This window comes from Chelonoidis abingdonii, chromosome 1 (assembly GCF_003597395.2).
Source record: "Chelonoidis abingdonii isolate Lonesome George chromosome 1, CheloAbing_2.0, whole genome shotgun sequence".
NCBI classification, from domain to species: domain Eukaryota; kingdom Metazoa; phylum Chordata; order Testudines; family Testudinidae; genus Chelonoidis; species Chelonoidis abingdonii.
In genome coordinates, this window is record NC_133769.1 from 25215896 (window position 1) to 25240965 (window position 25070).

Below are 25070 nucleotides of genomic sequence, written 5' to 3' on the forward strand. Positions count from 1 at the left end.
GATTAGGAAAAAGTTTCTAACGGTCAGGGTGGTTAAACACTGGAATAAATTGCCTAGGGAGGTTGTGGAATCTCCATCTCTGGAGATATTTAAGAGTAGATTAGATAAATGTCTATCAGGGATGGTCTAGACAGTATTTGATCCTGCCATGACGGAAGGGGACTGGACTCGATGACCTCTCAAGGTCCCTTCCAGTCCTAGAATCTATGAATCTATGAAATATATTCAGTATACAAACCAAGGAGCAAGTTTTCCCCATAAAAATCTGCCATGCTACGGGGAGTTCATAGATATTTCTGTTTTAGATAACTAGCTACAAATCTTTACTCAGTAGAGACACAAAATCAAAATGTTTTGAGAATACTTTGTGCGAATCTATCTCAGTGCAGCCTGGGGTTGCTTTTTGTTGTCCAGTAAAGGAGCATAAATGTATATTTTATAGCTGGGTTTTGCACAAAGTAGCATCCAAACCTTTTGAGGTATATTCTTTCAGCCTTTTGAAGCACAGAATGGAGTATTTCAAAAGAAAATCTCTGGTAACTGTGCTTGGCACTACTTAAACGGTATCTAAGAACATCAAGAAGAAGGAGAAAGCTATGTCTTCCACCCCACGCCCCCCCTTCCTTTTTTGGAAGCAAAAGATTGCACCAGGGGAAGGCCAGAGAGAGAGAAAAATTCTGCAGAGTTCCCCACATGAAGTTTCCTCTGAAAGCTCTTCCATTATGGTTTGCAGAGGTTTGCTTCCAGGCCCCTTTAGACCTCTGTGTATCCATCAGAGCCAAGACCACCCATATAGAGACACTCATCCTATGCCTCTGCACCACCTTCTGCCCCTTGCAGCTGTTCTTCATGTGTACAAGTTCCCTTGCAGGCTTCTCTCCCTTGTTATCTAAAGAGGGCACTGCTCAAGAGTTAATACAGCCTCAGGTTGTGTTAACTGTTAAGCAGATACCTCACATGGCTACTTTTCCATCTGAACCCATCATTCTTTGTTTACCAAAAACCTAAATGAAAGAAATGAAAATCAGGAAATAACTTTGCGAATAATTTAAACATACAAATCTTTTCAGGGAATTCAGGTTTTGTTTGATTTAACCTTGATTTTTATCCCAAATATGTCATGGAAAAAAATATATGTCTGGAAAAATTCAATAGAAATCATTTAATGTTCCTTTTTACTGGGTTTATCTGTCTAAAACAAGTTGATTTTAAATGTACATTTGAGCATGTCCTCCATCTAAAAACTCCATCTGCACAGGAAAAATTAACTTTTGTCCTCTTCTTCTCTTTTTGCCAATCAGTTACTCCTTAACTGTTTTCTATCAGCAGAAATGCCTCATACAGCAACTTTCTTACCAAAGGATCCCAAAGTAGTTTGCTAACTAGGGATCATTTCAACTCACTACTGAAATTTAGGTAAACACCTTTCAGATTAAATATATCAAACTATTTTACAGAACACAGCAATCAGGGAACATAGGCGGACAGAATATAGATTCACATATTTGATCACCCAAAACAACCATTATGTTCATCTAGTCCAGTGGTCCCCAACCTTTCAGTGTGGCGGGTGCCAGACAACTAACCATTGAAGAGCGCGGCTGCTGAACAAGCAGCCGCCGAAATGCCGCCGAGAAGCAGCATCATCAAGAGGCGTCACTGCCAAAATGCCACCGAGAAGCGCCAACACCAAGAAGCGTTGCTGCTAAGAAGCAGTGGCATTTCAGCAGTGATGCTTCTTGACATTGCCATGTCTCAGCGGCGTTTCAACAGCTGCTTGTCTGGTGGCCACACTCCTCGGCGGTGGGGCACTCCCTTGTCAGTAGGCGAGTGCACATAGATGGCGCCCGCGGGCACCTCGTTGGGGACCATTGATCTAGTCTGACTTCCTGCATAACACAACCCATAGAACTTCACCCAGTAATTCCTGCATCAAACCCAATAGCTTGTTGTCAAACTACAGTAGCTCTCTTAGGCCTTTTTATGCTACTGCAGTAAATCGATCTAAGTTACGCTACTTCAGTTATGTGAATAACGTAACCGAAGTTGACGTAGCTAGATTCACTTACTGCAGTGTCTACAATGCAATGTGTCGACAGGAGATGCTCTCCCACTGACTTCGCTTACTCTTCTTGGGAAAGTGGAGTACAGGAGCCAACAGGAGAGCGCTCTGCCATTGACTTAGCAGATCTTCACCAGACCTGCTAATTCAACGCCGCTGCATCGATCATAGCAGTGCCAATATAGCCGTAAGTATAGACAAGCCCTTAGACATACAATCTTGATTTAAAGATTTAAAGTGTAGTTGGCCAATGTTGCAGTAATGCTAGAATTCTCAAGTTTATCACCCCATCTCTTATGGAAAACAGAATGGCATCTTTAAATGATCCTGAGTGATCAGGGTTTTGGTTCTCATTTAAAGAGCAGTAGCACAGTGCCACCCAATGCCTTGTGGGAGCATTAATTAAATTTTAACTGAAAGGGAAAAATTGCTACCCAGTGAACCACCAGCAACACCCTGAATATATTTAACATTCCCATTTGTTTCACTATCTAGATTCTGATTGGAGCAGTAATTGCAATGGGCTCTGCAGACAGAGATGGTCGTCTACATCCTGGTGACGAGTTGGTGTATGTAGATGGGATCCCAGTGGCTGGCAAAACCCACCGATATGTGATTGATCTCATGCATAATGCAGCCCGAAATGGGCAAGTGAATCTTACTGTGAGAAGAAAGGTGCTATCTATAGGTATGTTAATAAAAAAGGGAAATCTGGAAAAACTAACCAAAGGCTGTCAATAAAGGAGGTGGTAATTTAGGTAATGCTTTTTTTTAAAGAAAAAGTTTGAACAAAAACTAACTTTATTATTTTTTTTTTTTTGTTATTTAAACAATTAAGTCTTGGAAAACATTTGTCCTTCAACATTCCCTGGCAGTGTTTGTGAGGCAAATATTGCAGTATTGTGCCTCTTTGCTAGAGAACCAGGAAGTAACAGTGACAATCCTCCTGTAATGATCATGAGTGACTCTGTGTTTGTTCCATACTGTGTTCTCCTGTATTGTCCCTACTTGTGCCATTTTAGGACCAAAGGTTATATTGCTCATCTGAGTGATCTCATTAAAGTCACTTTACTCACCCATTGGTGTGAGTAAAGCGAGCAGGAAAAAGCTTGCAGATTATAAACTCTTTAGGGCAGGAATTCCTTCTGTTGCTTTGACATGTTCTGAGCCCAGTCCTGCTGCCACTGAAGTTAATGGGAGTTCTGCCACTGTCTTCAAAAGAAGCCATCTCAAGTCTTTTAGTGCTATATAAATAATGACTAGAAACAGGGCAATCTGGTTTCCCTTTCCAAGCAAAACGTGCAGAAGATAAACAAACAGAATTAATAGTATAAAGCAAATTAGAGAGACAAGATAGGTGAGGTAATATCTTGTATTTGACCAACTTCTGATGGTGAGAGAGATGAGCTTTCGAGCTACACAGAGCTCATCTTCAGGTCTGGGAAAGGTACTAAGAGAGTAGCTCAAAAGCTTGTCTCTCACCAACAGAAGTTAGTCCAATAAAAGATATTACCTCCCCCCCTCCTTTGTCTTTGTAATATCCTGGGACTGATACAGCTACAACAACACTGCATACAGCAAATGAAACATTTTAAATTCTCTCAGTCTTGATCATCTAAGGCAGGGGTGGCCAACCTGTGGCTCTGGAGCCACATGCAGCTCTTCAGAAGTTAATATGTGGCTCCTTGTATAGGCACAGACTCCAGGGCTGGAGCTACAGGAACCAACTTTCCAATGTGCCGGAGAGTGTCCATTGCTCAACCCCTGGCTCTGCCACAGGCCCTGCCCTCACTCCACCCCTTCCTGCCCCCTCCCCTGAGCCTGCCATGCCCTCGCTCCTTCACCTCCCTCCCAGAGCCTCCCACACGCCACAAAACTGTTGATTGGGAGGTGCAGGAAATGAGGAGGAGGTGCTGATCGGAGGGGCTGCCAGTGGGCAGGAGGTGCTGGAAACAGGGGGTCAAAGCTCATGGTGGGCTGCTGATGTATTACTGTGGCTCTTTGGCAATGTACATTGGTAAATTCTGGCTCCTTCTCAGGCTCAGGTTGGCCCCCCATGATCTAAGGTGTTATTGGTAACACAGAGAAGGAGACTATTTCTAAATATCTCCTGGCAGCATCTATTTAACAAAAGTTTTTAATGAGCAAATCTATTTTCATTCAGTTAAACTCTTTGCTCATGTGAATGAAGTTTAATAATCTAATATAACCCTTAGAACAGGCTCATCATTGGGGCACTTTAATGAGGGATCAGAAATTAGTAAACATGTCATCGGTCCCTTCTGTCTTCTCCCTCTCCATCCACCAAGAACCCTTCCTCTTTCCCTGCTCTATCTCCTTAGCCTTTGCCTTCCCCTCCCTGCTCACTTCAGCAGGTCAGCAACCTCATGCTCCTAACCCACTTATTGTTGTTCGTAGTCCCCATTCCCCATCTCTGGCATGCTGTCAGGTCACTGTCAATCTTCCCTATCTTGGGACTGACTTTTTTCTGTTAACCACTCTAGAATCCTGCAGCCAGAAATCTTCCCTCCAACCTGGCTCAACGCCCCCTAGGAGCTCCCCAAATCCTAGGAAAATGGCCAGTTACCAAGGTAAAATATTGAACACATGGGGGATTCATTAGTTTCCTAAGGGTTAATAAATTTTATCAGCCTCTATGGAAACTGGACTGTAGACAAGAATAATAATTACAGGAGTTAGTACAGACAGCGTAGTTATCCTTTGTGGCTGCTTGCCTTACAGTATGTAAGGAACTTTTTAAGGGTTTCTATTAGTCACACAGGATTCCTGACACGGAAATTGAACGAAGCTAGTAAAACATCCTGAATTATTCTTTAGTCTTGATAGTGACACACTGAGAAATATAGTGTATGACTCATTGTTTAACTGCTTATGAAGCTGTACAAGTGTTTAGATTGATGTGATGTATTGAATGTTGTCTTTAAACAAAAATGTAGCATTATTTACATGAAATGAAAAATACAAAATCAGTAGAAAGGTACTGGCATACATCCTCACCTAAGGCTGATAGGGTTAAAATAAAGTTCTCAGTTCTGAGCATGTGCAATAGGGAGAACTTGGGTTTTCCTTATATTGCTGTCAAAAAATTTTTACAACAAATACTAGATTTGCAGAAACATTTTTCCTGCAATTTTTACTACTCTTGCAGCTTTGTTATTCTTTATTTTCATACTGATGCATAACATTAAGGTCATGATCCTGCAAGTTATAACATGCAGGAATAATAGTCTACCCACAAGTAATTTGCAGAATTAGAACCTATTTTACTGTATATCCAATTTCAAGTTAGTGTGACTTTTCTATTCTTTTTTCTATGCAATGGATCAGATTCTCATCTAAATTAAACTAATGCAATTTCATTGTAGTCAGGGGGGTTATACCAGCTTGACTGAGAGGAGAATATGCCCTTCAATATGCCATAGTGAAAATATTCTTAATATAAGCAACAGTCAGAAATATGCAGATAAAATGTAAAGAAAACTAAATATTGAAAAGAAAACCATAGAAAGAAATCATTCTTTTTTTAAAAAAAAAAAAGGTGGAGCCTTACATAACAAAGGAAAGGTTAATTTTGAATTGGTATTTTTAAAAATTGACATTTACACATATGTTTGTACTTTCTTGGATTGATCTGTTCATGTCCTGACTGTGAATGACTTTGGGGTTGTGGAAATCAGGCACAGAAGTGATTAGAAAGCTTGCCTTCCTCTAAGAAAGAAAGAAAGGAAGGAAGAAAAAGACAATAAAGAGTGAAAAAAGAACAAGTCTTAGGCAATATTGGGTGAATAAAGGGATCAGACATAGAGGAAAGGCCTTCGGAAGAAAAGACATCCTCAGATGGTCCCAATACACATACACTCAAACTACAGAGTCAAGATTAGGGCTGTGCAAACCTCACTGGGTTCAGGTTTCAAACAGAGCCTAGCAGTTTGCTTCACAGGTTTTAGAAAAATGCTAGCCTCCAAGGGGAACTCCTCACCTCCAAGTTTCAAGGCCATCACACCCTTGCTTCTTTCTATGTTTTCAAGGATTTTGCTAGGAGGTAGGATAGAAATGAGGTTAACTAGCTTCTGAAATGGGCAGACAACCTCAGCCCATCCACACAAACCATTTGCTAGCACAGGCTGGGGTTAGAAAATGTCATCCAAATGGGCTTGAGATTTGATGTGACTATTTTGCACAGCTCTGCTTCAGAATCTTAGATGTCTTCTTTCTCAAAAACTGAGGTAAAGAATTACCAAACTTGAGCTCCTGAAACCTGCTTGGTTAGAAAAAAGTAATGTTTCAGAGGAAATAGAAATTACAATGCCATTTCTTTGCAGGCAGAGCAAGCAAAAAAAAAATTCTGGTGCATATGTTTCAGAATAAAGAGAAGAAAATTGAATAGCCATCTAAAATTTGCTCTTCCTCCGTTTTTCTACTTTTTGTGTAGTTAATGGGAATCTCTGGCATTCATTTATAACAAAGCCCGCTCCTGATAATGCAGGGCAGTAAGATCGTTTTCTTTTTGTTGTAGCCATACTGACATACACAGTATACATATACAGAGTCAACTTTCTAAAACATGACAGCCAGAAAATGTGATCTCTCTTGTCTTTGACTATGGCATTTAGTTGCAGATTGGGTCCAATAACTCTTGGAGATTGGTATTCTAATGTAGTGGCACAATAATTGTTTGGTTTTCTTCCTCATTACTCTCCCTGATCACTCTATTTCAAAGTTGCACAAGGACTGTTAAAGGACCTGCCTGAGAAAATAACAGCTTGTCCTTGGATCCTGCTTATTTTACTCAGAAAATAGATTTCAGACTTGGAAGTTTTAACTTTTAAACTCTTTTGGGGGTGGGGGGATTTGTGAAGCTTGTCAGATATTTTATAGTATGACTGCACCACTATTACTGCTAGGGACAGAAAACATCCATTGTATATTTATCTGAAACTACTATATTTAAACTGTGAAAGGTATGATTCATCTGAAACAAAAGGTGTGCAATGAATATAGATTCATTTCTTTCCACGTACAAGCGTCACTTAATTATTTACAGTTACTAACTGCCAGCAATATTTGTAGAGGAAGTGCGTAATCCCACAAAATTTCTCTTCCTCTCTGCTTTTACAAATTATAAAGCCATAGCTGAAAGGTTAATGGACTTCATTTTCACTTTTGATCATTTTAACTCTGCATGTAAGAGCATCTATAAAACTTCTAAATGAGCACTGTAACTATGGAGGCAGCAACAGAATAATTAGTTGTGATTATTTTTCATTGTATTGCTCCTCCACTCCATAAACGTCTTTTGAGTATGCTAATCAATCTATAAGAGGAAAATTATAAAGCTAATCCAAATTACTCTGTATTAGCTGCCTGCTTAAATTCTTTTAATCCGAAGAAAATAATTTAATATTGGATTAAACAGCCAATTTTCCCCCTAGATGACAGATCCACTAACTGAATAGTTCTTGTTAACTTTCTTTGCTGTAAAGCTTTGTATTTGTTTCTTACAACAGATTCCTCGCTTCTCTGTGGAGCAGAATAGGAGTTTGTGTTTATGTTTGCTTTTATCTGATTTCCCTTGAATACTTTGCATAATCAGGTAGATTCCAGTTCTTTCACATCTGTTATGCTTCCTTTCTTTAGTATAAACAGTCAGTTGTATTCATGTTGCATTAGCAAAGGTAAGTAACTGGGAAAGTCACTGAACAAGTTAAACAGTAATACTTATGTGATTTATATTTTAGGAGACCCTTGCCCAGAAAATGGCAGAAGCCCAGGTTCAGTTTCTACACACCACAGTTCTCCTAGAAGTGACTATGCTGCTTATGCTAACAGTAATCATGCTGCATCCAGTAGTAATGCTACACCGCCAGAGGGCTTTGCTTCACACAGCTTACAAACCAGTGACATTGTCATCCACCGGAAAGAAAACGAAGGGTTTGGCTTCGTTATCATCAGCTCTTTGAACAGACCTGAATCCGGATCTACAATAAGTAAGTAAAGTCCTATCTACCACCTGTTGTTTCTTCAAGTTTGCATGTAGTGAAAAAATCAGACACCTAATACCGTATATGTTTGTCACTTGTCTGGCAGCACAGCGTGTAGTTCTAGGGCTTGTCTTCACTACCACGCTAGCTCAGCGCAGCTGCAGCAACATAGCACACCTGGTGAAGATGTGGTATGTCAACGGGAGACTGCTTTTCTGTCAACATTATTATTCTGCCTCAGCGAGAGGCGTAGGCTCTGTTAGCAGGAGAGCGTGTCCTGCCGCCATAGCATGGTGTAGACACCGCTTTAAGTCCATGTAACTTCCATTGTTCAGGAAGTTGCTTTTCTCACGCCCCTAAGTTACGTAACTTACATCGACTTAAGAGGTAGTGTAGACAAGCCCTAAGAGACACTCAAAGTTGCCTCCCTGGGGAACAGTCTCCCTGCCATGTTATGCATAGGAAGAAAAGTTATTCCATCCTTTGGGGTTAAGAGTCATAGAAATGTAGGGATGGAAAGGACCTTGAGAAGACACCAAGTCTAGCCCTCTGCCCTGAGGCAGGACCAAGCATACCTAGCCCATACCTGACAGGTGTTTGCCAACCTGTTCTTAAAAATCTCCAGTGGTGGTGATTCCTCACCCTCCCTTGGATGCCTATTCCAGAATTTAAACCTAAATCTCCCTTACCGCAGCTTAAGCCCATTATTTCCTGTCCTGCCTTCAGTGGACATGGAGAACAGCTTTGTCTCAAACACTCACTTATCTGCCCAAATAATAGGATTCAAAGAGCTCTAGCCTCCCAGAGCCACCTATTATTCTAATCAAATGTCAAATACCATAGATCCAGAATTATACCAATTCACTCCAGCTGAGAATCCGGCCCTATTGTTATTAATACAACATAATGTCATAGAGTTATAATGACAACATTTATTAATGCCAGATACAAAGCACAGGACATATGCAATAAAAATGGACTCTTCACAAACACTTTACTGAACCTGCCTAATAGGATATTGCTCAAGCTACTGGAATGCTTTGTGGTGGAGAGAGATAAGGAGGGGCTGATTTCTGTAATCAATGGGACTATTCAGTGTGAAAAGGGTAGCAGAATCAGACCATTAGTGATCATAGCCCAGCTTCTGCCTCCAGAGCTGTTGTGATAGTGACTTAACATTGTGCCCTTGTATGCAAGAAGCCCCTGGCAGGGGTCTCACTTTCCTAGGTTATCAGCACCTGTAGCTTCCATGGAGTTCAAGTGAAATTGTGGATTCTTAATATTTCTAAAATCAAGCCCCATGAGAATATTTGCTACGTACTTTGTGAGTTGCAGACTAAACTGAGCCTTTTCCCTGTGTCCAGAAGGCCCATTTGAACTACTTTTTCCCCCACTTGCCAAAACTGTTTTTTGAGGAAATTAATGTCAGTTCCTCCCTTTTGAGCCCCTCCAATGTATTTATCTGTTTCAATCTGATAAAATAAATGCAAGTAAAAAAAGTACTGGAAAGAGTCCTATAATCTCACAGTGGAAAGTGACCACGCAAAGTATATTCACAAGATTTCATGGCCAACCATTTATAACATTCTTCATACTATCTCGAACTTTTTTGTTAAATTCAGTAGGATCCTCAAAATTAATACTGTAACAAAACAATAACCAGTCAGCCAGGTATGATTCCATAGTTATCACTTTGCTGTGCATCATGGCTAACAGGAACTTCATGGTGTCAGACGGGAAAAAACAATACTCCTGTTCCACAACCCAAGTCACTAGTCACTGGAGTTAATGGAAAATTGCCTGTAGGTAATAGGGTATATGACCCACAGTAAAGTCGTCGTGATTCCATCCAGTAAAGGGCACTGATATACATATATAGTACACCGTTAATTACATTTTTAATTGTAAAGAATTAATTGAAAGGTAGTCTCAGAAGTGCAGTGAGAAATATTTCAAATGCAACCCTTCAGGAGACAGTAAAGAGCAGAGTCAAAGTGATCAAATTTCCTAGAACAAAAATGTGTCGCTACTGGAAATTTGGCATTAATTGAAGCGCTTCAAGAGTAAATGAAGAGGAGGGTCAGATGTTGAGATGAGAAATTAATTTATAAAAGTAGTAATTGTATCAAATCTCTGAACTTGAGCAGTTCCCAGATCATGTCCATTTAAAAAAAAAAAAGTGCACAAGTGATAAAATGAAAAGAAACATTCCCTTTCAATACTTAGATTAAGTAAAGGATCTTGAAACTGTGGTGAAATAAACAACTGAAAAGGATACAAGATAAGACTCCAATCAGTAATGCTAGCAGGTTACCAATCATTTAGATCCACTAAAATTTTAATAGGGAAGCATTAGCAACCATCCATTTTTTATACCACGTATTTATTTGGACAAAGTGATTAACGGGTTTGAGCAAGAGTGCAAAGCGTACTAACAGTATGAAAGTATTAACTAGATGATATACCACAGTATTACACAAAGCATGGCTTGGATCAATATTTAAATGTATGCAGTAAAAATGTTAATATATTCATTTTAAGCCAACCAAGATAGAATTAAAACCCTTCAGTGAAATAGGTCAGGAAGGGAATAGTCTGTAGTGTCAAATAGTCATTATTTATAGTCATTAATAGTCACATAGCCTCTAGTTTTATTCTTTCAAATAAAGTGCTGTGTTGTATGGTCAATTGGGAGAGCCAGTGCCTAGAAAAAGAACAATCCAAGGAATAGTCTCATTGGGCATAATCATCAGGGTGATAAAGGGGCTGAATATTTTCTACATTTAATTATGGTTTTCTGGCACCCGTTTTCTCTTTATTTTTTTCTTCACTCTGTCAGACTGGACTGTAAGGTTTGACCGTTTGGAAGTGTAACATTAATAGTGCAATGATAACATTCTTCTTCATCTTCATTCCTGGTTAAAATTCTGTTCTACAACAAACAAATTACTGTAGATCCTGGAGGAACAACTACTTGTCATATGTAGTAGTGTGAGTTTTAAGTGCCATTCTATTGTAAATTGATCAAATAGATTGTATCCTTATCTATAACAATGCAGCATGTTGTTAATTATTAATTTTGTGATGATGATGATGATGATGATGATGATTATTCAAATGCCACAGGTGTTGTGCCTATGAGCTCTGATTCTCAGCTCTCAGCATTTGGGACAGGACCCAAAGACAGTGAGGAAAAGATGGCTTTATGGCACCCTTGCTGCTCCCTAATTTTGGGAGCAGTGTAAATTAGAAGAACATGAAGGCTTTTGTATTTATATCTAGCTGCCCAGGGCCCTAAAGGACCATTCTAGCACCAGGAATAGCCAGAGCTGCTCCAGTCAAATCCCTTTTCCCCGTCACATCCCTTATGATGAGGGCTCAAGGGAGGATTCCCACTATGCTGTTCCTGTACAGCCAGTTAGGCCTATGTTACAGTCCCTTTGCCTCAGCAAGGTGGCATGAAGGGACCAGTGTACCCCAGAATCAGACCTAGGGTTCTTGTTCCAAGCAGTTTATAATGAGTTGCATTTTCTCATGAAAATCTTTATAAGAATTATCTTTGGTGCTGTTTGTTTACTAGACAGCACCAAAGTTTTGTAGAAATTAATCAAATGCTCTAAGGCAGGGGTAGGCAACCTTTCAGAAGTGGTGTGCCGAGTCTTCATTTATTCACTCTAATTTAAGTTTTTGCGTGCTGGTAATACATTTTAATATTTAGTCCAAGATCTCTCTCTCAAGTCTATATAGAATAACTAAACTAGTGTTGTATTGTAAAATAAACAAGGTTTTCAATGTTTAAGAAGCTTCATTTAAAATGGATCTTACGCTGCCAGCCCGCTCGCCGCTGCTGGTCTGGGGTTCTGTTCATCTTAGGCCGGCAATGGCTGAGTGGGGCCTGCGGCCGGGACCCCAGCTGGAAGGGTCTGGCAGCCAGAACCCAGAGGCAGCGGGCTATGCGGGCGTGGCAGCCGGGACCCCAGACTGGCAGTGGGCTGAGCGGCTCAGCCCCATGCTGCTCAGGGGTTCCATCCGCCGGCTCGCCAGCCGGGATCCTGGCTGCCGGACCCACTCAGCCTCGGCAGTCTGGGGTCCTGGCCCTGCCCACATACAGTGGGTACCTACCTTCTCCCTGGTTCTGGCCCATTCTCTTCCTCTCTCTGCACTGAGCTGAGGGTGGGAATGGACCGAGCACAGGGCTGGGGGTGAAGGGTCTGGCCAGGAGCTAGAATGAGGGAGGGGGCTCAGGGTTGGGGTGTGGGGGCACTTACCTGGACAGCTCCCATTTGGTGTGAGGGGTGCTGGTGGGAATGTGAGTGGGGGTGCAGGGGCTCCCGTTTGGTGCTCAGGGTGGGGATGGGGATGGGCGTGTGCAGAAGGCATGGGATGTGTGGGTGAGGGCTGGAGATGTGGGAGTGCAAAAGTCAGGGCAGAGGGCTAGGCACATGTGAGGGGGGTGCAGGTGTCAAGGTAGGGAGGCTGGGTATGTGGGGGGTGCCAGAGTTAGGGCTGGGGTCATAGGGGGGTGAAGGAGTCAGCAGAGAGCTAGGTGGTACTGGGCTCAGGGCAGGGCTCAGGGCTGGGTGTGCGGGGGAGGTCAGGGCTCAGGGCAGAGGGCTGGGTGACTGCCCCCCCAAAACCTCCAACCCCCCTCGCTCCTTGTCTCGACTACCCCCTCCTGGGACCCCACCCCCTATCTAAGCCTCCCTGCCCTTTGTCCCCTGACTGCCCCCCTAGGACCCTACCCCCTACCTGTCCCCTGACTGCCCCAACCCTTATCCACACCCCTGCACCCAGACAGAACCCCCTGGACTCCCATGCCTATCCAACCATTCTCTGCCCCCTGATAGGACTCCCAGAACTCTGGACCCATCCAACCCCCACACCGTGCCCTGCCTGCCCCAACCCTTCACACCCCTACCTCCTGATAGCCCCCCCGAACTCCTAACCCCCCAGTTCCTTGTCCCTTGACCATCCCCTCCAGAGACCCCTCCTCCCTAACTGCCTCCCCAGGACCTTCCTTGCTCCCTGTCCCCTGACTGCCCTGACCACTATCCAACCCTCACCCCCTAACAGACCCCAGGGCTCTCATGCCCATTCCAACCCCCGCTGCTCCCTGACTGCCCCACCCCTTATCCGACACCGCCCCCCCGGACCCGGAGCCCTTACCCCCTGGCAGGGCTGGCTCCAGGCCCCAGCACGCCAAGCGCGTGTTTGGGGTGGCATGCGGGGGGCGCTCTGCCCGTTGCCAGGAGGGCAACAGGCGGCTCCGGTGGACCTCCCGCAGGCGTCCCTGCGGAGGGTCCGCTGGTCCACCAGAGCCAGGGGACCAGCAAACCCTCCACAGCCATGTCTCTGGGAGATCCACTGAAGCCGCGGTACCAGCGAGCAGCAGAGCGCCCCCCGCTGCATGCCACCGTGCTTGGGGCGGCGAAATGGCTGGAGCCGGTGCTGCCTGCTGCGTTCCCGCTGATCCGGAGCCCCGCAGCCGCGCGCACAGCGCTCTGAGGGGCAGGGCGGGACTGCGCGAGGCGGTGGGGCTCCGGATGACCGGGAAGCGTCTTTTCCTCCCCACGGAGCCGAACACTGCCCGGCGGGAGCTCGCCACCCAGACCTCCGGAGCGCTCCGTGCGGCGGCAGGGCTCCAGGGGATGGTGGGGGAGGGGCCGGCGGATTGCTGCGCTCGGCCTCGGCTCCAGCCCTGGAGCGCGGACCCTGCAGCTTGCCGCGTGGGCAGGATTTTTAATGGCACACTGGGGTCCCAGCAGGCCCCAGCATGCCATTAAAAATTGGCTCCCGTGCCATCGGTTGCCGACCCCGGCTCTAAGGACTATTTTCTACTCTTGATCTCTGCACAGAAGGAGGGCAGGATATAGCCTTTATTCAGGAACAGAATTGTTATTATATAGATTCCAGGCAATCTTTAGACCTGAGTATATTCTTGGACAAGTTGGTACTTGCTAAAACACCCGACACTCATGGCACATTTCTTCTGTGCAGTGAAAAATCATAGAAATTTTTTCTCTCTCTCTCTTCTTTGGCAAATCATACTTGAAATGCTCTTTAATTCCACGCAGGATTATTTTTCACTAAATTACTATTCTTAGATGGGGACAGAGCTGGACTGGAGGCAGGATGTCAAGGGTAGAGTGAAAGAGATTACACTGGGGCAAAGCAGAGTAATACACAAAGTCAGCCATGCTTTAAATTCAGATAAATGAAAAATATATCAATAAATAACCTTGTTTGACCTATACATCCAGGAGCAAATCCTTTACCCGGTGCTGAGCTCAAAGGACCAGGCTGGGCTCTGGGCAGATGTACATAGGACAGGTAAAAGACGCTAGAGCCTATTCCTGTCTTAGAAGCAATTCTGCCCCTCTGTCAGTCACTCTCCTTATACCTGACCCTCTCTTCGCGCTTTCTGCTGTTATACAGAGAGCCCCAGTAGCATTTAGCTCAACATGATGCAGGAGTATGCTTTGCCTGCATAGCACCCCAGAATCTTCTCAAGAGAGAGCGAGCAGCGGAACCACACCGGTGCACTTCTCCTTAGGGAAGTGTACCTAGACACATAAGTTAGGGGCAGGATTTGCCCTTTAATTAGAAGTTTCTGAAGCTTGAAAGCATTGTTTGGCGAAAAAATATTTGAATGGAAACAAGTCAGTTTCTCAGGTCTACAAAATCTAAAGTGAAGTTCATTACACGTGGCGCTGGATGGGAAATACTTCCCCCGCCCCATGAAAAATTTAGATGAAAATTACACAAAATGTCATTTTGTTGACATTTTTTCTAATTTTGGTCAAGAACCTGAAAACCCAAAACCTTAAAATTTTTTCAGTTTTCTGCATCTGAAAACTGAACATCTTTTTAAAACTGAAAAGACTTTGTTTTTTGGTCAAAAACCCTTGTTTTTTACAAAATCTTAATTTTTTGGTGAAAATTTCCTTTTAATTGAAAAAGCATTTTCCATCAAAAAATAAGTGTCAGTGGAAAATCTTTGATCAGTTCTATTCAGTTGTAAAATCTAGTCTCTTTGGAGAAAAAGAGTATTTTTTTGTTTATTCTTAGGAAGATAGCCAATGTAATTAATCAAAAATCTGTGAACTGAAGTAATAGTTTTTCTGTCATTTTCCCTGTCAGTTGAGTGTCTGGAGACCATAAATGTGGTTTCTCATTTTCATTTTAGACTGAAAAGCCACCAGCTAACAAACACTGATTCTAATTTTATTATGAACAACTTCCAAAAAGAAATACTGATAAAAACAGAGGGTGGAATCCTGGCTCCACTGAAGTCTATAGAAGAACTCCCATTGACTCCCCAGGAGTTCAACAAAAACATGGTAATGTTTCCTTGACAGATCCTGCAAACTCACACACATGAGCAGTCCCACCCATTCCAAATGGACTAGTCATCTGTACGTTTGCAGGACTGGGCCCACATATGTTAAAGAAAGTAGTGTGGAAGCATTCTGCATGCTCTGTGCTCCAAAGATATTGGCTGGCCAGGTGAGCAACTGAAGCCTGAGAATAACAGTGAAGAATTTTCAATAACATTAGCAATCTCTTTTATCTCACTTAAGCTTTTAAAATTGTTTGTTTGTTTTTTAATTTGTATGTTTGTACTTTGCCATGAACAACCAATTTTAGCTTCAAACTATGTTGAGTAAACTAGTTTTACAGATTAAAAGGCAACCAGCCAAAAAGTGAACTCTTAAAATAAGTAAAAATCAAAATGGAAAACTAGATTCTTTGCTCATAAATCACAAGTATGTTCCATTGTGTAATTACATTGGGGGTGGTATTTCATTGCTGTTTTCAAAGATATCCAGGCAGGGATAGACAGACATCTTACACTTCAGATTTTCCGCTCTCTTAAAAGCTTGGAGATTTGTCAGAAGTGAATCTTCCTCCTAGGTTTGGATCCAGAAGCACCTTGTCACCCGCTAAGAAGTACAGGTGAATTGGGGGCACAAAGCATAGTGTCAGATCTCACACACACAGGTTCATTAGTCAGTCAATAAAGCTGTTCTTTATCTCAAAACCCCAAGGAGTTCAAAGAAACTCGAAGTCTGAAGTTAACTTTTTTATAATGCTGTTTTCTGTAGTCATTCATAAGCTTATCTTGGATTTTATAGGTGTCAGTTAAGCCTGCATTTTGTGAGAAACCAGACGTGTTATAAATCTAATAGTCATGGGCACATAGTGATATGTCTTCATGTTTCACCGACAATTCCTTTGATAATAAGAAAACCATCACAAATGTTCACAAAACCCATTTAGGGCTGTCATGGTATAATTCCCCACTCTGAACCTTAGCGTCCAAAAGATGGGGTACCAGCATGAATTCCTCTTAGCTTAATTACCAGCTTAGAACCTGTAGCACTGCCACCAACCAGAAATTCCAGTGCCTGGTACACTCTGGTCCCCCCAAAACCTTGCCCGGGGAACCCCAAGACCCAGATCCTCTGGATCTTAACACAAGGAAAGTAAACCTTTTCCCCACGTTGCTCTCCCAAGCTTCCCCTCCTGGTGTATACCCTGGAAGATCACTGTGATTCAGCTCCTGAATCTACAGAACAGAGAAAAATTCAACGCTTCCTCCTCCTTCTCTCTACCCCGCCCAGACTCTTCCCCTGAGGAGAGAAAGAATCCTACACCGAGAGAATTAACTTTTCTCTCCCCCTTCCCTATCCTTTTCTCCCCACCAATTCCCCTGGTAGATCCAGACCCCGTCCCCTGGTTCTCACCAGAATAAAACAATCAGGTTCTTAAACAGAAAAGCTTTTAATTAAAGAAGGAAAACAGTAAAAATTATTTTTTATAGATTTTAGATGGATTAGGTACAGGGTTTTTCAGCTATAGATACTGGAATACCCTTCCCAGCCTAAGTATACAAGTACAAATTAAAATCCTTTCAGCAAAATACAATTTGAACTCCTTCCAGCCAAATACACAATTGAACTTCTTCCAGCCAAATGCACATTTTGCAAATAAAGAAAACAAACATAAGCCTAACTGCCTATCTACCTAATTACTCACTATATTGAACTTATAAGAGCCTGTATTGGAGAGATTGGAGAGAAACCTGGTTGCACATCTGGTCACTCTCAGAAACTCAGAGAGAAAACAACTAAAAAACAGCACACACAGAAACTTCCCTCCCTCAAGATTTGAAAGTATCCTGTCCCCTGATTGGTCCTCCGGTCAGGTGACAGCCAGGCTTACTGAACTTGTTAACCCTTTACAGTCAAAACAGATATAAAGTACTTCTGTTCTATTAACTCCTACTATCTGTTTATGACAAGGGCCTTTTTACCTTATTATTTTCTTTTCAAAAATGTTTTTGGTAATTTATGTACTGAATCATTATTTACATTTTATAATTATGCTGATTCTCACAAAATTATGCCTGGCACAGTACCGTTGACTCAAGCATCACCACTTCTCCAATTTCTCTGGAAATAGTTAATAATACTTATTCTGCATACATAGTTTACTGGAAACTCTTTCTAAAGAAATCAGTGTGTTAGGTGCTGTACAGAGAATGAACAAGCTCCATTCTTGGAAGAATTTGCAGCCCAAACACACACATACACAGAAAGACAAGAGTGCCCAAGACAAAAAATGGAATGGGTGACTGATTACATTCAGCATGTGTTGGTTCCACATTTTTTTGTATAGAATTGGGCCCACACTTTACAGTAGGGAGAATTAAGAGCTATAGGCCTTTCGGAAGGGATTTATTGTGAGGAGATCACTCTGCAATAGCTACACTCTTTTTTTAGTGTTCTTATCAAAGGACTTCAGGGGATCAACAGAACCAAATACCTGTAAAGCTGATCTTTTGTTATTTGAATAAATCTTATGAAGAAGCCTCACTTGCAATAACAAGGAAACAATGAAATGCAACTGCTTGCACTGCCAGAATGATGTGATTAGACTTTACATTTTTATAAATGTGAGAAAACACTGCTCGTAAGTGTTTATTAACACTAGGCAAGCTCGCCTCCTTCCCACCTGAACAGATCACTAGGTTGGTCCCATCCTACTCTGCCAATTCCCACAGATAAGTTGGAGGCCAAGGCCTGCTGTGCACAGGTTCAGCAAGCATGATGGGGTTGTTACTAAATTTAATTCAGTAAAAATAACATTACAGATTTTTACATTTATTATATTCTCCAAATTAAAACCTGATATGCTGGGGCCTGTTGGTTAAAAGAAAACTCTCACCTATAGCGAATTGAGGACACAATAAATATTCATGTAATCAACTGTATAACATATTAGAAAGGACAGCTGGCTCAGAAGGGCTCATTTGCTTGGTTTAGTTTCTGTTTCCATTTACATTAAGAAAATATGGCAAGAAGTTATTATCTGCCAGAGGATTTAATAGATACAGTAGAGATTTGATTTTTTTTCCCCTTCATGTGATCACTTCTGATGTTTAGCTATACTACATGAAAAAAAAGTGGGAAAATAGCCTAGTGACTTTTTATACAATGCTATTTCAACTGTTGGGGGAGGGGGAGTAGAGAGGATATGAGAGAACTTTGCATGGATCGATGTGAGAAACATTACTTGTTGGTAACACCTGCTTGTAATGTTCAGCTGTTTCTAGCAGGCATGCTGAGAAATTACTTAGAGCTCAGTATCGCTCTTGTGAATCTGAGTCAGGAGACATTATTTTTGTTTATAAAGAGAGCAAGAGATGGAAAGAGAAGAGGGAAAGGCAGCATTTTATTTAGCACCAAGGGTCTATTCTGGCCTTGTATATGCGCATCAAGCTGAAGCAAGCATATGGATCATAGCGTATAACCAACTCCAGGGTTTTTTTGGCCTTTCTAAAACATGAAATTAAAAAAAATCTTTTGTGGCAGAGGTACAAAAAAGTTTTATCTTTAAAACTTAGAAATGTTACTAAATATCTTTAAAAATAAAATAGTTTACAGAGGGCTGTAAATAAATCAGTTAACTAAATCATATCTTCCACACTTTTTAATCAGCGTTATGTTAAAAGTGTGTCCCATCCCTTTGACTCCTAAATTCAGAATTCAAGACCTGTCTTGATTTTCCTTATATTTGATTGGTGCTAGTCATCACACTGTGCCAGGACAGACATCGAGCACTGGTATAGCAGTGGGTCCTAGGCCAATTTGTATTCCTAGGGCAAATGCTTCAGGCACCCCTTCAGTGACTTAGTTGGCCAACTTCACAAATTCTGCAAACATTGCAGAGATGCCACCCTCTCTAATTCTTTCATAATCATCCTGATTTTAATGTAATTAAGAAATTAGTAATTCGGGTTTAAATCTATTAATTTTGCAAGATGAAGCATATGCGCACACACACATATGTAAAAAAATATGTGTGTGTCACTCACCATCACTCAGGTCCAACAAACACAGCAAATAGGGTGGCCGCTGGGGCTTTCTTCTCCACTGTCCCTGTGGCACATGCACAGACTGCACAGTGGGGGGTCTGATAGTAGGCAAGCCATGGAAAATTTGAATGGGGTTGAAATGCTTTTGGATTCACAGCCCAAGACACAGGCTGCATGTTGCATTCTAACTACACGTGGACCGTGCTGGACTGCGTTAATGCACTCTAGGTACCTAGAGTGTGTCAGCATGATCCATGGGGGCAGTTGGAGCACAACACACAAACTGTGGTTTGTGCTGTGAATCCAGCACCACAAAACCCTGCTGACAATAGCCGCAGCTTGCTGCTTATCAGGCTCTCACTGCCAGGGGCGGCTCCAGGCACCAGCACACCAAGCGCATGCCTGGGATGGCAAGCCACGGGGGGGCGCTCTGCCACTCGCCGCAAGGGCGGCAGGCAGGTTGCCTTTGGCGGCATGCCTGCAGAGGGTCCACTGGTCCCGCGGCTTCGACGGACCTCCCGCAGGTGTGCCGCCAAATCCGCGGGACCAGGGACCTCCCACAGGCAAGCCACCGAAGGGAGCCTGCCTGCCATGCTTGGGGCAGCAAAATACCTGGAGCTGCCCCTGCTCACTGCGCAGTCTGGGGGGAGAGAAGCTGGAGGGGCAGGATGAGGCAGCGGTGGCAGAGGAGAGAGGGTATGCAATAGAGGAGGAGGATTATCCCAAGAAGGAGGTCCCAAGAACTGGCCAAGGTAATTAAAGGCCTAAGCCCAGCATAGGAGGGCAGCTTTCCTAGCATGGTTCCTCCCTGTCTCCCTGTTTAGGGGTGGGAGTCAGGGGCACAAAGTTAGGGGACGGGCCCACTGCAGGCTCCCAGAAGTCAAGTCTTCAAGCAGGCACTCATTTTTACAAGAGGGGCAGCAGAAACGTCAAGTCCCTTGTGAGCACATTTGCCACTTCTGTAAGACTGCTGTGCTCCAGTGCAAGCTTCCCACTCCACTTTGGGATCTGGGGTTATGGCTTCACTCACTGGGTGGATAATTTTTTTTAATGGGAAAGCAAAATATGACTTTTTTCACTAACCCAATCAGCATGATAAAGGGCATGTGGGTGGATTTTGTGCTCAGGGTAGTAAATTTTCACAGTAATTGTGCAAAGCTGCTAAGTTGACACTATTAATATTTTACTGGTTACAAATGTATTTGGTATTTAGTATTTACTCAGAACCCTTTTTGATAGACCCTCTATCACAGACACTAAATAGAATTTAATGTAACTACATTAAAAATTGTAGGTTGCTCTGGTAATGTAGTTGCTAATTACAGTTTGGCTTGTTCACTGAACTAGTTCAATTTTGTAATGGTTCACTTAATTACAGTATGTAACTTTGTTTTTAAAGGGAGATTTGTTTGATAGGAACCTTATTGCTGGTATGGTACCACATCTGAAATACCAGCTGCTTATTCTTTGTTTTATTGTTTGCTTATTTGGTTATATAATTTTCTTATGTTACTACAATTTTCTTAAACTTTTACAGACTTTCAGCAACTGCATCTCACAATGCCAATTTTCTGCAAATGTCACCAAAAGTGATAATTTTCTGCCATAAAAGATTTGTAAAGTGAAAACTGAATTTTTTTTCTAATCCAAGTCTGGTTGTATTAGCCCGTTTTGCTGAGGGCTACCGACAGCAAATTAGAAAGGTAGTTAGAGCAAAGAAAGTTAAAAGAGAGAAATGGCAATAGCCAAAATGAAAGGACAACTATCAAACTCAGCAAATAATCCTTTCTAGCTATAATAAGATTATTCATTTTATTATATGATAAAATACATCATCTTACTTTTAATAATTCCTTTCATTTTGAAGTGCTTGGCAAATTAGGGTAATAGCAGCCACCTCTAGGACAGAACATGGCAGTTGCTTAACAGGATAGAGCAACACTGCAAAACAGCATAAAGCTGCTACCCTGCAAAGAGGTCTATTGGCACAAGCCCTATTCTCTAACCGAATCAATTGGACCCTGTGGGGTGGTTAAGGGTCTGTGGTTTAGGATCCTTTTTCAGGATTGAAGCCTGGCTCAGGAAATAAAATAAAGTATCAGACTGAAACTGCAGGCGGAGTTTAATTAGGATGAGTGATATCTAAGGGCTAGTTCCTGCAAGGTACCGATTAGCACTCTAGCGCAATTCAGGCTCAGGGCCGCCAGAGGATTCAGGGGGCCTGGGGCAAAGCGGGGTAGCTGGGCGCTTGTACTCACCCGGCGGTAGTCCAGGTCTTCGGCAGCATTTCGGCGACGGGGGGCCCTTCAGTCGCTCCATGTCTTCAGCAGCACTGAAGGGCCCCCCGCTGCCGAAATGCCGCCGAAGACCTGGAGCAACTGAAGAGCCCCCCTCATTGCCAAAATGCCACCGAAGATCTGGACTGCCGCCAGGCCCCCTGGAGCAAATTGCCCCACTTTCCCGCCCCTGGCGGCCCTGTTCAGTCTAACACAGCTTTAACCATGTGAGTATCCCATTGAAGCCTATGGAACTACTCACACAGTGAAGCACATGATGAAGTGTGTCACTGTACCAGAGCCAAAAAACTCAGCACCTTGCAGGATTGAGCCCTGGATGCTCAACCCCATTGAGTGAAGGCAGAGGAACAGAGTTGTCTGAAAAATAAATAAACGTATTAACGAGACCTGAAGAGCTTAAACACGACTATCACTGAAACAACGTATTAGAGGGGTAGCCGTGTTAGTCTGGATCTGTAAAATGTCTGTTAGTCTATAAGGTGCCACAGGATTCTCTGCTGCTTTTACTGAAACAACTGTCACATTTTGAGAGGACTTCAGATTAATGGGGGGAAAATACACCCACCTGAAGAGAGAGAGCATATTTCATACATTATTGTTACATTCATTTCACGTATTCCTAACTATTACTCATGCACTGACCTATATAAAGCATATATTTCAGCATGAATTTTCACCCATGTAGGTTATACGCTGTGGGATCTGATGGCACAAATAAAGTTACTTACCCTCAAAAGAAAGCTACATAGGATCTTTTATCACTCTTTAGAATGGGATGAGCAGGTATTCATCCGAAAACAAAGTGGAGCTCTTAAAACCATGTGTCACCATATTCCCCCATGACTGCTGTAGGCTTGGACATCTGCAAAATATGAATTACAGTCCGGCTGCCACAATGATGAGAGACAAGAAGATAGAATTCTCTCTGCAGAATGTGTCTCAGACTACAAAGTCACTGTGGTTCAAAAGAAAAATATTTGGAGAGTTGCTTCAACTTAATTCCTTATACAAAGAGGTGAACAGACTAGTAAAGAACTTCAAAGACAAGTGAAAACATTCATCCCCTGCTAAAGTGTTTTGTGCATTTTTTTTAAGCCATAGGTTCCAAATTGTTTTGTTTGGACAAAAGTAACTATCAAGAAGTGAATTAAGAAAAAAACTAGCAGTTTAACAAAAGCTTAATTAAATGGTACATATTGGAGAGAATCTTACAGATATCAGGTGATAAAACAATGTACCAAAGAAGCATCAAGATAGAAGCATTACGTTATCAGAACAGAACTCTCATTGCATTTTTTCTACCTTTGTAGACAGGACACTAAGAGCTACTGAAAGTCACTTATTCCCCTCTAATACATAGCACTTAAGTGTAAAAGTTTTGCAGTGGTGTGTAAACTTTAAGCAACAAACCAAACTCACCTCTGTCTCCCTCCTCCCAATTTACAATTGAATTAGACTTATTTCTCATGTCCGGTAGCCTTGTTATCTCCAGCTATGGTCACATCAATTGAGCGGCATCAGGCCTGGTTACTGCTTGCATGAGAGACCTCCATGGCGTAGCTTAGCGAAGGTATGTTAGTTATTCAATAAGAGGCACGCTTTCCTCTGAATCAGTACCAAACCAATAACCGTGCATAGCTTTATGGGACCCTGTGTTATTGACAGTATCATCTCTAGGTTAGCAATGGCAAGCGCAGGAATTTTAGCCAGGGTGTTCTAGCCAAATTCCAGCCTGGATAGTCCAAGTACTTTCTTCCTACTTAAATTCCCCAAAGAGGCTGCTTCGCTTTCTGATCTGTTTTATACTACTGCTTTAGGAATTTGATACAGCTATGGCATTCCAGGCCAGAGGTGGCTGCATTTGTCACAGGTTAAATTATTATTGTAGATGCAGTATATAGTTTATGAAGTGTTTTGATGCAAAAGGTACTTCATAAATGTAAATTATTTCACTGTCAATTTGTGGTTTTATTTCTTTTGGGTATCTAGTCTTCCATCAGTATATACATGTGGAAGTTATGCAACTGCAACAGTGGCAGAATAAACTCTGTATTTTTGTACAAAATGTGATTACTCATAATTTATTAGATTTTAATGTAAAGAGAGGTTTCAAACAAAATGCCACCCTATGGGTACGTATTTCCCAAGCAACAGTGCATTCTGCAAGTATCCGAGTTCATAAAATCATAGAATCATAGAAGATTAGGGTTGGAAGAAACCTCAGGAGGTCATCAAGTCCAACTGCCTGCTCAAAGCAGGACAACCCCAACTAAATCATCCCAGCCAGAGCTTTGTCAAGCCAGGCCTTAAAAACCTTTAAGGATGGAGATGCCACTACCTCCCTAGGTACCCCATTCCAGTGCTTCACCACCCTCCTAGTGAAATGGTGTTTCCTAATATCCAACTTAGACCTCCCCCACTACAACTTGAGACTATTGCTTCTTGTTCTGTCATCTGCCACCACTGAGAATAGTCGAACTCCATCTTCTTTGGAACCCCGCCTTCAGGTAGTTGAAGGCTGTTATCAAATTCCCTCTCACTCTTCTCTTCTTTAGATTAAATAAGCACAGTTCCCTCAGCCTCTCCTCATAAGTGATGTGCCCCAACCCCCTAATAATTTTCATTGCCCTCCACTGGACTCCAGTTTGTCCACATCCTTTCTGTAGCAAGGGCCCAAAACTGAATGCAGAACTCCAGATATGGCCGCACCAGTGCTGAATAGAGGGGAATAATCACTTCCCTTAATCTGCTGGAAATGCTCCTACTAATGCAGCCCAATATGCCATTACCCTTCTTCTTCTAATTGTGTCAGTATTAGTAACGCTATAGCTATATTTGTATTCTTGATTGAAGCATAATGTTAAAGAAGCATGCAGTCTGACTGTGGATTGAGTTTCCGAGTAGTTACATCTATCTCCAGTTCAGAAAATTAATGATTCCTGCATTTCAGAAAGGGCTTGAATGGCATGAATAATGTTTTCTTCAATAACAGAAACAAAAGTTCCAGTGGGGGTTGTGAATTGTGATTGCATAAGCAATGTGCAAGGTGAGTTTGTACAGTCACCTCAGTGAACCTTTATAAAGGAAAGGGAATTTTAACTTTGTTTTGTGGTCACTGTTATTCTGAACATATCATCTGTTACCGATTCATTTTATACTAGCAGCGAATGCTAAGATATTTGTAAAAAAGTTTGTAAATGTATCTTTTTCTCTGTACAGTTCTCTTTAGTTGCAAGCATAAAAAATATAGATTTTAGTAAAGAAAACAGCAATAAAGCAATTGTTCTTCTGTCCCGGTCTTTTTACATTATAGAACTAACATCCAAATT

At 42.3% G+C, this 25070-nt stretch overlaps 1 protein-coding gene across 8 annotated transcripts in view; it reads left to right on the forward strand.

Annotated features, from left to right (window-relative positions):
• Positions 1 to 25070, forward strand: part of MAGI2 (membrane associated guanylate kinase, WW and PDZ domain containing 2) — a 1226839-nt gene that overhangs the window by 1144074 nt on the left and 57695 nt on the right. For all 8 annotated transcript variants that reach the window (XM_075064467.1, XM_075064476.1, XM_075064468.1 and 5 more), the window contains 2 exons: positions 2558 to 2750; positions 7822 to 8070. In XM_075064467.1, coding sequence (XP_074920568.1) covers positions 2558 to 2750; positions 7822 to 8070 — 442 coding nt within the window. The remainder of the gene's footprint in view (positions 1 to 2557; positions 2751 to 7821; positions 8071 to 25070) is intronic.